This window comes from Malania oleifera, chromosome 6 (genome assembly GCF_029873635.1).
Source record: "Malania oleifera isolate guangnan ecotype guangnan chromosome 6, ASM2987363v1, whole genome shotgun sequence".
Taxonomy (NCBI): Eukaryota; Viridiplantae; Streptophyta; class Magnoliopsida; order Santalales; family Ximeniaceae; genus Malania; species Malania oleifera.
In genome coordinates this window covers 98366473-98383313 of record NC_080422.1, presented here as the reverse complement: position 1 = coordinate 98383313, position 16841 = coordinate 98366473, and the positions used below count along the sequence as shown (strand labels likewise).

The window sequence follows — 16841 nt, the reverse complement described above, 5'->3', positions numbered from 1 at the left end:
AAGCATGGTTAGACCTAGAACTTAATGACTTAAGCTTTTAGGCTGAATTGGTGGTCACATCCATTACCATTTCTTCAAATGAAATTCTACCACCTTGAGGAAACAACATTGTGGGACAAGATTGCTCATGAATGATGACCATTTATTGGCAAAGCTTTTGTCATGTCAATCTATTATTTTTTGGCTTCCGGCTTCCAAGTAACAGATCTGGAAATGCAGGTAAAATTCTCAGATCCTGATATAAAAGCAAATTTCTTTTAGAAGAGAAATGGCTGGAAAATGGAAAGATATTATATTTTTTACTATTAAAATATTACATTAGTATCCAAAATTGCACTTAAAAGGGGAGAGAGAGAGAGAGAGAGAGAGAGAGAAGCTTTAGGAGCTTATCACAACTCCAGCTCTTGTTTCCATTAACTGTGTTTAGAAGCACCCTCCATTCTCTAGTCTCCCATTCATTTGAAGGTATCAAGCCTGCAGGAAAACAAAAGGATTAGAACCTCTCTCTCTCTCTCTTCTTATGGCTGCCAAGAAACTTATTCCAAGATAGCATCTAATAAGGTTTTCACCTATGCAGGAGTTGGTACAGGAGCATCAACTGACCACGCCATTGCTTGCAACTGATCATAGGGAGCAATCTGCAACGCATAGCAGAAATCAAACCAAAAAACATTAGTGCTGAATACTAAATTTTGTTTCAAAGCCAACGGTAACATTGATGGATTTATCCCATGTCCATGTCTTTATCAGAAACAAAGAAGGATGTATAGGGACCATCAGTAGCATTTATATAATGTAATGAAAACTAGACAGGACATCGACCCTACCACATCTAATTTCAATTAGTTAGGCCAGTCTGGTCGAAATGCTGTATTCCAATTCAAGTTGTCTAGTAGTTCAACCAGCTGGTTCGGTCGCTAATAAATCCATACTGTCAGGGATACCAGTACTGATGATAGAACTAAATATGGATGAAAATTGTCCCAGTCAGCCGATCAAACTTTGCATTGAAACATCATTTTGTTCCCATGCCAACAAAATCTGCTACCTAGTTGCCCTGTACTACTACCATGGCATTATCCATTCTTTCAAGCCCTATGAGCTTGCACATGAGCGGGCATCTTAGATATTAAAACCTGTTTCTTCAGCCTTTACCCAACATCTTAAAACTTTTTTTAATTTGAGTGGTTATTCAATAGAAGCCATCAATATGGCTGTAGAAGCTAATGTCTCCTTGTGTTAGGAAATTTTTTTTTCCTGTGACCAACGCAATATCACAAAAACCCTTATCTGCAGTGTTGTTTAACTTATGGTACTTTTCTTGCTTTTCAAGCAAAATTTGCACTAGTTTTAATCAATGCTTTAAAAGGCGAGGCATTTTAACCCTCAAGAGGCGAAGCGTAAGCCTTAAGGCATTGGGGCGTAAGCCTTTTAAGAATTTGTTTTTAAGATAAAAATATGTTAAATAAATTACATATATTTAAAATAAAGTAAAATTTAAGAAAATCGCAAATATAATGTAAAAAGAAAAAAGAAATACTAGATGTACTTTCCAAAATACTTTTTGGCCATTAAAAAATTGTTCACTTGAATACATGACATAAATCATGACAAGAGATACGTATATCATTTCAAAGTTCAAACTATTTTTATGATGTAAGATACAACTCTCAGTTGTTTTGCAAAGGTTGAGATTCAAGAGTTTTAGAAATACTCATATTACGACATTCCTTTTATACAGAAATGTAGTTAAAATTTTCTAACCAATTGTAACTTGAGAATCACACACCCAAATTGCATAAGCCTCAACTAAAAAGGTGCAAAAGGCATGCTTTTTTGTAAAAATGTGTGAGGCATGTAATGTGTTAGCCTTTTTGGAATTTGGTACTTTAGGTTGAGCCTCAAGACATTTTAGGCATGCCTTGCCTTGAGGCGAGCCTCCATTGAGCCTTTTAAAACACTGGTTTTAACTCTCAAGAGCAATACAAGTACTTTTAAAAGTCCAAGCAAACAATATTTTCTTTAAACTATAACCAAATATATTACATCACCTGGCTAAATCCATCCGGCCATGTAATTGATACGGCATAATTTCCCATAGGCCGAATTTCCTCAGGCTCAATATCATCTGAAACATCAGTATACTGCAATTTTTGCTCCCCAGTCCATTCATCCTAACCCCCCACACCACACACCACAAAAAATAAAAAAAAAACCTCAGATATCAGAGGAAAAAGACAAGAAGATAAGGTAAATATGTTAAAGATTACGCACTCGGCAATAATAAGAATATGATTCAAACACGATAAAGGAATTGTGAATGCCCACATCTTCTTGCAGAAAAATAACATTTGAAATCACAAGGATACAAATCTGGCACAAAATATGGTCCCTTCTACTCTATAAATTTCTTGTTCTTTGATTCTGTATCTTGAAATAAATTGAAGGATGACTGGTCAAGGCCTTCTTTATTATATCAACTTTGGTTGCAGTAAATTGCAAGAGTACAAACTGCAACACCCTAAAACTAGTAACGATGTAGCTCAATTCATGTCTGCCATTGGTCATAAGCAATGTGAAGTGGCATTTAAATATGTACCTAGGATAAGCATGGTGACTACCAGCTTAAGCTTTTAACTGAGTTGTTGAGCACTTGGACACAGTTGTGCAATTTGCATTTTAAAGTGAAATCATTTATACATGGTATAAGAGACAGTGCAACCGCAAAATAAATGGTGGGCAAAGGAATGCATAATCCACAATGTATGCTTGGGTAAAAAACATGTGCTGGATGACGTGTGCATGAAATTCTGCCAGAACACAAAGCACCTGAATAGTGATGCCTCGTTAATAGAAGTAGGTCAATTAATGCCTCTGGTGAAGCGAGTTATCTAGATCCATGCATGAAGCTTTGCAGGAACATTGCCAGAGAGGATGTCATGGCTTTTTAGGGTCTTTAGCATTTTTCACAAATGGCACAACAGAAAGTAAACCTTCCACTTAATGTTTCTCACGTCTTAATAATTATTTATGGGTGGTGCTACTACTTCACATTTATCTTTCCACACTCCACATTGTAAGTGCAAAGGAAAATTACGACTCATGATGAATATACTGGAAGGGGAGCACATCAATCAGAACATTGAGTGCAAATAGAGCTGCCCCTGATCTATTCTGTACATTTGGTTGTTTAGATACCTCAAGTCAGAAGAAAACAATACTTGCTTTGTTTCCTGTTAATCATTTTTTGACCAAAAAGTGATAATTACCAAATTTTCATGATATGAAGGTTTCTAGTCAATGAGGATACCCAAAAAGTAAATAAATCCGTACATATGCTATATATAAAAGTATGAATAGTGAAAATCATTTTTAATGGACAAAAATATCCATATCTTTTAAATATAAGATATTTTTCTATTTTTAAATAGAATTAACTAAAAGCACATTTAATGTGTTTATTTTAGATGGGTTAAGATTTGAACCTGAAAAAACTTTGTGTGTGGCTTTTCAATTCCTAAATCAATTGAAAAAAATAAAAATCATTTTGTTTTTTTGCAGAGTATTGATAATGTGTTTCAAATCAAACTCCTATAATTTACTATTATCCTTGGAATTTCAATAATATCTACTAATCATTATTCTTGAATACTATAAACCAAAATGTCAATCAACCCAAAAAGGAATTGGGTTATAAAGTAAATGCAACGATCTCATAAATGCTAACAACAGGAGATATATTATTGAAAAAAATTATAATATGCAAACCCATAGGGAACCTTTTAAAACTCTTTAAAATATTCAATGTTGCTTAGATAAATATTGATCTATATAAAAGTATGAATAATAATGATCTATATAAAAGTGTATGAATAATATAAGTCATTTTGTAGACAAAACTATCCTTGTCTTCTAAATATAAGACACTTTCAAATTATTAAAGAGAATTAAATAATACCACATTTAAAGTATTTGTTTTTAGTAGACTAAAATTTGAACTAGAAAAACTTTGTGCATAGGTTCAATTCAATTCACATATCAGTTGGGAAAAAATTATGATCTTCATTGTAGATTATTAATTAATTTTCACATAGAAAACTTTAATAATTTACTCTTATCTTTTGGAATGTAAAAAATATTTAATTGTCATCTTTCTTTTTACTTTCTACCAAAATGTTAGTAGCAAAACAGAAATTAGTTAGTCCAAAACTAAATGAAAGCAATATTATCATAAATGACATTTAGGGAAGATATATTAAGAAAAATGTATGACTGGTAATGGTGACACCCATTTTTGTCCCAACTGACTTTGGACCTCAATTTCTAAATTATAGGTAATTAGCATTCTTTTTTTTCAGTCTCGAAGGCCCAAATTAGGCTAATTTTTGGCTAAATTTCAATAACTTATGATGAATGTGGGCTAATTTTAAGTTAGGTCTAGGCTCATTCTTTTGAAAATTTGGTAAATAGACTATATTTTAAGGGTGCTTCGAGAAAAAGCCTAGGTTTTTTGGTTTAAAACCTTAACCTTAGCTCTTTATAAAGGAGCTAGGGAAGGAGGCTATGGGGATTCACAATCAATTCATTTGGTAATTCACGTTCACATCCTAAGGGGGGGATGACATGTTCAATTTATTAAGGGGAGGTATTAGAAGTTCAATACTAGGAGGACACAAGACCAATACGTGGAGGGGAATTTTCATGCTAAGTTTATGGTGGATTTACACGTTCAAGAAGACGTTCAAATTAACAAGGGAGAAGGAAGCTTGAAGTGTTTCTTAGTATTTTTGGGGTATTCTTGAAGGGACCTTAAAGAAGGAACTCATGGCACTAAGGGAATATATGTTTGGGCATTTCCTCTCTTCCTTCATAGTAGCATAGTTTAAAAGCTTGCAAGGCATAGTCTTTCCCCATCTCCTACCTTCTTTTGTTTTGTTCTCTAACATGATTCATTCTTTATTTCGGGAATATGCATAACTCCACCTTATCTTTCCTTCAGTTTAATTTTTTGTTTAAATTGGCATAGAATGTGAATGTTTATTGGATTCAATCTTTTTTTGTTTTGGATTTGTTAAACGTATATTTTTTAAGGATTATGGGTTTGTTTATTTCTTATTTGAGGGATTTTAAAAGTTTTGCATGTTAAGTTTTTAAAAAATAAGTGTTTAAGAGATAATGACTCGTGTTAGGGTTTTGGAAAAAAGGGGAACAAACCCAAATCAATTAATTTTTTATTTTAAAAATTATTTTTTTCTTATTTTTTCTTTATTTATTACTTTATAAATATTTTAAAATAAAAATGGTAAAAATCCAAAATTAACATTAAAAGATAAAGTAATAATTTAGGCATAGCACCGATTGAAAACAAGATAAGGGAGGGGTGACTTAAATGGTTTGGGCATTTGAAACGCAGGCCTAGTAAAGCACTTGTAAGGAGGAGTGAGTTAGTTATCATGTCTGACATGAAAAGGGGTATGGGTAGGCCTAAAATAACTTGGAATGAGATAGTGAGGAAGGGATTTTTAGCCCTTAATCTAATAGAGGAAAATGCTCTTGATCGGATGAACTAGCGGAAAAGGATTCATGTAGCCAACCCCACCTAGTGGGACTTAAGGCTTCTTCTTCTTGTTGTTGTTATTGTTGCGTTGATGTTTCATTGAAGAAACAAAAAAAGTTCAAAAATTGAAGAAAATTCCTAAAGAATTCTATGGTTGATTTATAGGTTCTAGGTTTTCTTGTGTGTTTTCACAAGTTAAGGTTTTCTATTTGACCAACCGAAGAAATTTTAAAAAAATAATAATAAAGACAGAAAGGTTTCCTATCATACATAAAGAGTTGATTTTGTTATATTTCCTTTCTTTCTTTCTCTCTTTCTTTCTTATTTTAGTAAGATTGTAATCTTGTGATTTCGGAAACTTGTATCTTAACTTCATGAAGTAGCCACTTTTATATTATGATAACTTGATATCGATCTTACTTTTTCTTATTTTTATTATTTTAAAATGCACAAAAATCAAAAAAAAAATTGATAAACAAAAAATAAGATAAAATTGCTTCTTGTTGTACATAAAGCATTTTGTCTTTCTTTCTCAAAGAATTTGATGTTATTTGGCTTCAATTACTTAGTTTCATGAAAGCTAGGGCTTAGTTTAATGGAAGTTTCCTTTTCTTTAGTTATTGCACTTTCCTTCTTTAGCTATATTAGTATTTAGTAATTGATTTAATTTCTTTATGATCCTTTATTGCACATTCTATGTTGCTTAAGTTAGCACTAAATTTAAATTTTGTTTTCTGTATTTTCGTTATTATACTTACTTTGATTAGTGTGGTCACTTTATTAACAAATGATTTTTTTTTTTTAAATAATTTGAAACAATCCAATAACGGACACCCTAGAGGAATCACTAGCACTCTCTAATGGTTTGTTGAGGTCAGGGAAGCCTTGTGTTCCATATCGAACTATTGTGAGGAATACAAGGTGGACTGATGTTAAATGAAAGGGTAATAAAAGTTAATTAAAGGACAATTAATAAGATTTGGTGATTATACTTGACTCGGTAGGTACCGTTTATATGACGGATGTGTAGGGGTGCTAGTACATTCCCCTCACATAATTGTACTCCCAAACTTGACTCTGATTGCACAGACCATGACTATTGCCTTTTTGGATCTAGGATTAGCTAGAGACAAATTAATTGGTAGTGATTAGGCAACCTAATCACACCTAGGGTAAATAAAAAGGTCATTGACGACTCTGTAGAAGCTAAACATGACACACAGAGATCATCTCAGGGTAGCTATTCCCGTTGTGGAGTCAAACTTCCCAGTCCACACATGTTTACAGGTAAATCCCTCTGAAAACATTTAAAACTCTTGTGTGAAGTGTCTAATGTCATTTAAATGAACAATAATCTATACCATAAATAAAGTAAGAGTAATATATTTTAAAAGGTTTTTTTTGCAATTCCTTAAGAGAATTACACAAAAACACATTCAAAGTACTTATTTTAAATATGTTTAGTTTTGAACCTGAAACTCTTCGTGAGTGGCTTCATTTTAATTACTATGCTAGTTTTCAAAAAAAAGAAAAATAGTAATAATTATTTTTCATAGTCAAAATTTTAATAATTTATTATTATTCCTTAAAACTTCAACAAATATCTAATTGTCACTATTTGTAATTATAATAAACCGCAATGCCAGTAATATATAAAAGTATTTGGTTGAAAAATAAAATAAAGGAGCATTATCAATAAATGCTAATTAGAGAGATTTAATTGGAGAGAATATATATATATCTTCTAAAACTATTGTGGTGTCTAATGACCTTTATGAATGATAAACCTAACCTATGAATTGTAAAAAGCAAGAATAAAATCATGAACATAAAAAAATCCTCCAAGTACAACAACAAGAAGCCTTAAGTCCCATTAAGTGGGGTCAGCTACATGAATCCTTTTCCGTCAATTCACCTGATCCAAAGTGTTTTCCTCTCTTATATTAAGGGCTATTAAATTCTTCCTCACTACCTCATTCCAAATTATTTTAGGCCTACCCCTACCCCTTTTCATGCCAAAAATAATAACTAATTCACTCCTCTTCACAGGTGCTCTACTAGCCTTGTGTTTCAAATGCCCAAAACATCTAAGTCACCCCTCCCTTATCTAGTTTTCAACCAATGTTATACCTAAATTATTGCACAATTTCTTACTTTATATTTTAATTTTAAACCACTCATCCACCTTAACATACACATCTCAACAACTTTCATTTTTTGTACACGTTTCTTAGTTGCCCAACATTCTAAGCCACAAAGCATAGCTGGCCTTATAGCCGTCTTATAGAACTTTCCTTTTAAGTTTAAGGGTATTCTATGATCACACAACACACCTGACGCGCACCTTCATTTTAACCAACATGTCTTAATTCTATGTACTACATCTTCTTTAATCTCCCCTTTAGCTTGCATACTAGATAAAAGATATCTAAATTTATCAATTCTATTAATCTCTTGATTATCTAGTTTAATTTTCTCTCTATTGCTATTCCTTATACTACTAAAATTACATTTCATATATTTCAAAGGTCAAATTTGTTTGAAACCAAAGAAACTAGTTGACCAATGAGTAAACAAAAAAAGTAGTTGTTATAAAGTAAAGTTTCCAGTTAAAAATATATATAATTGTTATATTACTAATACACGAAGGAAATATGTACATTGGAACCATGTTTTACAACTATTGAAACAATAATGACTAGAATATAAAAATATGTATGCATCTATAAATGTTCAGCTACTATCTACCAGGCTTTACTCATAGAAAAATAATAAATCCAAAGGGAAAGGACACCATTTAAAATGGTATAAAATCATATTGCTATTTGTGCTTCGAGTTTGGGCAGTTGAAGGTATTTTCATTTTCTCCCCACTCAAAACATTTTTTAAATTTTGAATAGGAAGTGTCTTTGAAAGGGGAAAATCATAGTTGATCCTATGCATGTATGTCTATATGTATGCAAATTTAACTTCTACCAAACACGCTTTACTCAAAGGAAAATAATAAATCAAGAGAAAAAGTGCAACATTGAAAATGTTATAAGATCAAATTTGCTAATTTAGGTTTTGTGTTTGGGAGGTTGAAATTAATTTTTAGTGGGTCCTTTATAATTTGGTGAATTCGAGGGGCAAGGCCTCGAAAAAGAGCGCAGGCGAAAGAGTCGGTCTTCCTTTCATTGAATACGGCTCGCCTTTCGGGTCCATGATACTTTCAGCCTGGATGTCCGCCGCCTCTAGCCACTAGAATGAGTTCAAATGCTTTCCTTTCTCCATACCTCCTACCCTCTGAACTTCCTGGATTGAGCAGGTCCAGAGTGTTTCCGGAAAAGCTAGGAACGTGCGTCAAACCTTTTGGCCCCGTGTTAACCACATAAAAGAGACGATTCATTTTATTCCGTTCAATTTTGAATAGAAAATTTCATTGGAAAGGGGAAAATCTAGTTGACCCTATGCATTCAAATGAGCACGAACAAGCACAAGTTCTCCACTACCAAATACGTGAAACATATTTGTAATTTGACAATCAGGTGAGGCAAATATATCTTTCATTGGTTGGATAATGAGCCACCAGAAGTATCATAAATGTGAGGTCCAGGTTTTCACTATTTTGTGCCTGTTTGTTATGTCAAAAGGAGTTGGAAAATATTTGAGGTAGCAATTCCAAGTACACTTCTAATATGAGGTCAACTATTCAACTCAACACAGTCGCTAGACCCAACAACATTGTTTAGAAGAGCCTTATTTCATTTTTATTTTTAATTCAAACAACTGATAGACTGACAGCATGTCATTCTCTTGTACATAGGCAACAAACTAAATTATAGTACAAAAAGCCTTAACACCATCTGCACTATTTCTGCACAAACCAGGATCAACTGTTTCATGCAAAATCGTTCAGCAAGGAATAAAAAACCTCGGAAAAAAAAACACATACCACACTTTGCGCAGAGCGGTCATTTCTCCGCACAGTTGCAGGATGTAGAAGGAACTCTGCATCAGAATCTGGTACCTTCACTCTGATTTTCATGATAGATTTATCATAGGTAACAGAAGTTGACACTGGAAAAAAGAAAAGGCATTAAGAAAAAGCAGATGCTCTGAAAAACCAAAAAAAAATCTCCAAAAAGTAGTCATTTATAAACAAGAATCCAGTCCCAAATGGCATATCCCAAGGTCTTAATGCCCATAATGAATATATGCTAAGTTTTAAATTTTTTAAAAAACCTTGGAAAGTTCAGCATACCATTCCATTCTCAAAATCTTTTCAGAACTTCAATATTTTCCCCCTAAAACAAATCCATCATCTAGACAAACTTTTGGAATTTCAGCTTGTTATTGCAAATTTGATTTTCGATTAACTACAAAATTGAAATTTAGAGCCACAGAAATTTGTGCATGAATAGAGTTAGATTCCTTTAAAATGGCATGCCAATGGTGATATCATTCATGAAAGTGACACTATTTCTCTAGAGTTCGGACCAACTTAAATTTGATGCAATACAAGCTAATTACACCCTTCAATAAACTTTTTCAGGACTCAAATGTCATTAAGCCCATCATTTGATTAGACTTTCTTTTTATGCCAACCATGCACACCAAATATCACAACCCTAAGAAATTACCAATATCCCATTCACACAGTGCCCCAATTACAGTTATAGTTGTATATTTCTATAAAATAAGAAATGTCATGAGTGGGAATCAATATCTACACAAATAAATATTAGGCATGTGATATGAGTACGAGGAGAGTATCTAATCAAGCAGTGGGATTGACAGAATTCAGGTCTTAAAAAGGGCGTAAGTTTGAGAAGCCTTAAAAACTGATTTTGATCCAGCCTCCTCTTTCAGTTTTTCGTGGAATGTTTTGCATATAGGGATACCTTGTTGGCGAATTTTTGCGCACTGTTGCACAATGCACACTCCGAGGTTCTGAAATGTCTTTGCAACTTCACCTTGAGGATCAGCCACCACTTCAGGCATTCCACTATCCCCAGAAGCAGATAACTGTGAGAAGAAATTTTTGTTTCTGATTACCACAAATGTTAAATACTACAACATTAAACAACTATTCAGTGCTTTATAATTTAAAAGGACAAAAGAAACTCAAATATGAGGTGCATCAATTAAGAAACTCTCCTACTTAATTAATACTTGTTTTGAATAGTATAACAGAAACACTCAGTTCACTGTATTGCATTGGGAGCCAATGGTTTTCTCAGGACAAAGAAGGATTTGGGTATGACAAAGAATGCACAAAGGCCATAAAGGGGTACATGTTTACAATTAAAATGGCGTCATGTAAAAACAACTTCAAGTTTGCAGATAAAAGTGCAAGATTTGGGAGCCAATGGTTTTCTCAGGACAAAGAAGGATTTGGGTATGACAAAGAATGCACAAAGGCCATAAAGGGGTACATGTTTATAATTAAAAAGGCATCATGTATAAACAACTTCAAGTTTGAAGATAAAAGTGCAAGAGCGCCCATCTAATGACTGTATCTGTGTGTGTGTGTGCGTGTGTGTGTTTGTGCGTGTGAAATATATGAAGTATGACAACAAAAAACAGCAGCATATCTGCAAACAGCAGCAGGAAAATAATGTTTAAATAAGAGGAAGAATACAGTCTACACTATGAGTAGATTTAACAGGAGTAGATTCTGTGAGAAAAATTATTAGAGCACGTACTGTTGGTCTAATGGGAAGATCAAACAGATGGGGGATTCCAAATTGCTGGACAACCTGCAGATTTGTGAAATGATACGGGGAACAAAATTGTGTTAACACTTGTGTGCAATATGGAACCATAGTTACAATTTAGTTTCAGTTGCAAAACTTTGGGATTTCATTTAGAGAGAACTACATAATTCAATTAATGTCATAATGTTTAGGCTTCCCAGGCTCAGTGCATATCGGACTAGATGTGGAGTCAGATGCATGCCTGAGAGCCTGAACCTCTACCAAAGGGGAAATAGCGCTTTCCATCAGCTTCAAAGTGGCACATGTTTTCAACCACAGCCACACATGGCACCTGGATAGACAAAGAGGCAAATGAAAGGCCAAAAATTAGTATATGCACCCTAAGAAATGTGTTGCACGTGATGATCACAATTTACTTGTTCATTCTAATAAAAAGATAAGAAAAATGTTTTCCCACTTTATACAAAAGGCTACCCAGTCTGTGAGATTTGCAAATTACTTCAAAAAGGAAATCTTAGTGCAGGAAAAGTGAACACCTTAAGCTTCGAAAACATGCGAACTCCTTTTGCAACATCAATAAAAGCAAGCTTTTGTGGGGTGGTAACAATGACTGCAGCAGTTAATGGCACCACCTGCAAAGTTAGACTTACAACAATTAAAATGTAGGAAAATCATTAAAAAAAAATTTTAAAAAAAATTAGCAGACTTTACACTGAAAGTGCTTTTGGAAAAAGCCCCCTTACATATTAGTAGTTATGCTTTATAAAATGTGCAAAACGCAAATAAAAATAAACAGGAAGTACAACTTATGCTACGCTCAGAAGGAAAAAATACACTTGCACACAAAGCATTTAAGTTCATTATGGAGTACCATATACTCGAAATTAATAAAGCAGGTGTCCGAAAAAGCTAACCTGGCACAATGTAAGTTGAATATCACCAGTTCCCGGCGGCATGTCAATGACAAGGTAATCAAGTTCTCCCCTACATATTTGAAATTATCAAAACTAAAAACTGCAGATAACCCTATCCAAATGTTTGTACTTGTTAAGATTTGATTAAAAATGAATGAGACCTAACTTGAAGATAGGTCTCTCCCTCTATTTATAATACAAATTTAAATACATTCTAATGACAATAAAACCCTTACTAACTCTCACTAATTAACATACTAACACACAATAATAATAATAATAATAATAATAATACTAAAAGACATACATAACCTAACACTCCCCCTCAAGCTAGAGCATAAATGTCATAAGCTCCTAGCTTGTTGCAAATGAATCTAACACGAGCACCCCCCCAAAGCTTTAGTAAACAAATCAGCAAGCTGCATGTCCGGCTTCACAAAAACAATTGTAATGAGCTTCTGCACAAGTCTCTCCTGAACAAAGAGGAAATCAACTTCAATGTGCTTTGTCCACTCATGAAAAACTGGGTTGGAGGCAATATGAAGAGCAGCTTGATTATCGTACATCAACTTCATAGGCTGAGAATGCGAAAAAACCCAATTCTTCAAACATGTTATTCAACCAGACAAGTTCACAGGTAGTGTGAGTCATAGCTCTATATTTTGATTCAGCACTTGACCTTGCCACCACAGTTTGTTTCTTACTTTTCCAAGAAACCAAATTACCACCAACCAAGATACAATACCCGGTGTTAGTTGCTGGTGTTGAGACCCTAACTGGTTCTTCATCATGGTCTCCTACTGGTGGTAGCTTGAGTTTCTTGAAGATTCCCCTTTAACCCTTTGGGGTTATTTTTTTAGGCTCTTGATTGATTGTCTAGTTTGTTGGCCTGTATGCCTTTGGGTTATTTTTGAGGTTCTTGATTAGTTTGATTAGATTGTTGGCCCGTGTGCCCTTGGGGATGCCCAGGTTGATTATATTGCTTTGATTTTGTTTGGTGGAAGCTTTGGCTTTCATCCTCTCGGGTATGCCCAGAGATTTTGTACATATCCATTTTTGGTCAATATAATTTAACTTTAAGGATAAAAAAAAAAGATACAATACCTAGTGGTGGATCTCCGATCGGAAAGCGATCCAGCCCAATCTGCATCTGTATATATATGGATATAAGTGTGACCCTAATCACGATATAAAAGACCTCTCCCACGTGCACCTTTGAGATATCTCAAGATGTGAATTATTGCATACCAATTACTTGTCCTTGGAGAATCTAGAAATAGACTCTCAAAACTTGTTGCAAAAGATATATCCGGCCGAGTAACTGTGAGATAATTCAAATTTCCAACAAGTCTCCGGTATTGTTCAGGATTAGGTAGCAAATCACCCATATCCGGCATTAACTTGCTGTTAGGATCCATGGGTGTATCAACCGATTTAGATCCCAACAAGCCAGTTTCATCTAACAGATTAAGAACATACTTCCTTTATGACACAACAGTTCCGAAACAAGATTTCAATACCTCTATACCCAAGAAGTTTTTCAATGGTCTCAAATTTTTGGTCTAAAACTTATTCTGTAGAAAAGTTTGAGGCTCTGAATTTATCATCATCACCTGTAATAATAATATCATCTACATAAACAACAAGAAGTATCCCACCTGATGAAGTATGATGATAAAACATGGAATGATCCACAACACACCATCAAAGACCAAACTCAAGTACTACAACACTGAAACAACCAAACCATGCTTTGGGAGACTGTTTTAAACCATATAAAGCCTTCTTGAGTCGACACACTAAGCTCAACTCCCCCTAAGCAACAAACCTAGGTGGTTGCTCCACATAAACCTCCCCCCCAAGGTCACCATGCAAGAAGGCATTTTTTACATCTAACTGATGCAAAGGCCAATGACAAGTAGTAGCCAAGGAGATAAACAAACATACTGATGTAAGTTTGGCAACTTGAGAAAAAGTATCAGAATAATCCACACACATGAGTATATCCCTTAGCAACAAGACAAACCTTTAGACAAGCCACAAAACCATTAGGGTTGACTTTCATAGTGTAAACCCAGCAACAACCAATCACAGACTTGTCAGGGGGAAGAGGTAACAAGTCCCAAGTACCATTGTCATGTAAAGCATTCATCTCGTCGACCATAGCATCCCTCCATCCTAAATGGGCTAAGGCTTCCGAACCAGATTTAGGAAGGGTACTATATGATAGAGCAGTGACAAAACAATAATAGCAGGATGATAAGGTGTCATAAGAAACATAGGTTTTTTTTTTTTTTCAAAAAGAGCTGGTAGCCACCGGCACCCACATAGTGGCCCCATACCAAATTTATTAATAAACCCTCACTTATGGCGGAGGAAAACTGTGGTTACAAGCAAAGCCTCTAGGAGAATACAAATAAACAATAAAACCCTCCCAAAGTCAAACCAAAAACATAAACCAAAAAATAGAAAAACCAAATCTAAACAAACCTAACCAAACGGCCTAAATTAAACCTACCTAAATCAAACAGCCAAACAACCTACACAAACCTAACATCTAATGCTAGGGAAGCCGAGACTATCAAGTCTCAATAAGCCTCTAAGCTTCCTCATAAGCTCATCCCCCTCCTCAAAACTATATATCATACATTCTTCACCTTCACGAGCCAGGTAATCTGCCGCTCAATTAGCCTCTCTATAAATGTGTTGAATAGAGAATTGAAGACCTTAGAGCTCCGAAACAATTTCCTCCTAAAAATCTCATAAATACCACATCGTGCATTTATCATTATTAAGTCATAAGAAACATTGTTGGAAATGGGGTGTTGAGTACATGTGTGTTTACCTTTCCGTACAACAATAGGAGGAGCAACATCATGAGAAGTATGAGCATCAGACAAGAAAACCAAAGGCATGGTAGTAGAAGCTAGAGGGAAGTCTCTTCCTTGGAGCCGCCGTCGTGAATACGCCTACAAATTAGGATGATCAAGGCGATGAGAAAGACTCGAACTACATGGAGACTCAAATGGTTGGTTGGGCAAGGACAGCAACGTAGAATCTAGAAGATTAGGCAAAGGAAGAGATTTATTGAGCTCAAAAGCGCTCAGTGACTGGGTGTAGTAAGGTGTAGACTCAAAGAAGGTAACATCGGCAGAAACAAAGAAGCGATGCAGCACAAGACAATAACAAAAATATCCCTTTTGAGTCTACGAGTAGCCCAGAGAGACACATTTTATAGCTCGAGGATCCAACTTATCCACCCCAGGAGTTGGTTGATGAACAAAGGACACACCCAAATATATGAGGAGGAAGAGCAAATAAAGGTGAATTAGGAAAGAAAATGGGGTAGGGACTTTTACCACTAAGAACAGAGGATGGCATTCTATTGATCAAATAACAAGTAATAAGTACAGCATCACTCCAAAACACTTTAGGTACATGCATTTGAATAAGTAAAGTGCAAGTGATTTCAAGAAGACCTCTATTTTTCTGCTCTACAACCCCATTTTGTTAAGGAGTGTGAGCACAAGATGATTGATGAGCAATACCAAACTGAGTCATATAAGTAATGAATTGTGCACTAAAAACTCTTTAGCATTATCACTTTGAAGTATTCGAACTGGCAAACCAAATTGAGTCTTTATTTCAGAATAAAAGGCACAAAATATATGAGATAACTCAGAACGATCTTTTATTAAATATAACCAAGTCATTCTTGAATAATCATCCACAAAGGTTACAAAGTACCGGAAACCCAACTTGGACATGACCCTACAAGGACCCCATACATCTGAATGAACTAACATAAACGAGCTTGCAACCCGTTTATTGACACCGGATGCAAAAGAAACACGATGGTACTTATCCAATTGAAAAGATTCACAATCAAGACTAGACACAGAACTCAAACTAGGAACAAGACATTTTAACTTTTCCAATGAAAGATGATCCAAGCAACAATGAATTTGGAAAGGTGTGGCAGCAGTAGTACAGGCGGTAGAAGGAGATAGCAGCTCAAAGTGATAGAGTCCGCCAGCTTCACGCCCTCTGCCAATCGTCTTCCTAGTCTTCAAATCCTAAATTACCACAAAATCAGGGAAGAATGTCACTGAACAATTCATGCATTTAGTAATTTTTCTAACGGATATAAGATTGAAAGGAAATTTGGGAATATATAAAACCAGAGGAAGAGAAATAGAAGAAGCGGGATTTACAGTCCCAATTCCCTTGACTGCAGTAGTGGATCCATCAGCAAGAGTAACACAAGGTAAATTTCCAGGATATTGAAGAGTGGAGAAAAAGCTAGGTATACCTGTGATAAGATCAATGGCAGTGGAGTCTATGATAGTACTAGATGACAGGCATACTATGTGCTTACCGGATAGGGCAAGAGATGCAATAGGAAGAGAAGCTTGTTGTGACGCTTGATACTGCTAGAACTTGGAATACTCTTCCTCTGACATAGAGACAGTACATTGCCCCCCACTCGACCCCAAAGGTGAGGAGTCGGCGGTGGCTGCATTGGATGCCCCCAAAGGTGTGAAGTCAGTGGTGGCTACATCAGCAACATGTGAAGGTCTACCACTGCTCAATACTATGATTATTCCATCCACAATGAGTGCACTTGCGAGGAATACCTTTGCTTCGTCTGTCTCTACCACTACAACTAGT

At 35.0% G+C, this 16841-nt stretch overlaps 1 protein-coding gene across 2 annotated transcripts in view; it reads right to left on the bottom strand.

Annotated features, from left to right (window-relative positions):
- Positions 1-269: 269 nt before the first annotated feature.
- Positions 270-16841, bottom strand: part of LOC131157667 (fe-S cluster assembly factor HCF101, chloroplastic) — a 33601-nt gene continuing 17029 nt past the window's right edge. The window contains exons 7-15 of one of the 2 annotated variants that reach the window (XM_058111992.1): positions 12171-12240; positions 11793-11888; positions 11498-11587; positions 11245-11298; positions 10441-10564; positions 9492-9616; positions 2052-2174; positions 570-638; positions 270-474 (exon numbers count right to left, since the gene is read on the bottom strand). In XM_058111992.1, the coding sequence (XP_057967975.1) occupies positions 570-638; positions 2052-2174; positions 9492-9616; positions 10441-10564; positions 11245-11298; positions 11498-11587; positions 11793-11888; positions 12171-12240 (751 nt within the window). In that variant the 3' untranslated portion in view covers positions 270-474. Of the gene's footprint in view, positions 639-2051; positions 2175-9491; positions 9617-10440; positions 10565-11244; positions 11299-11497; positions 11588-11792; positions 11889-12170; positions 12241-16841 lie in introns of both variants that reach the window. The other variant, XM_058111991.1, reaches the window with a different exon arrangement.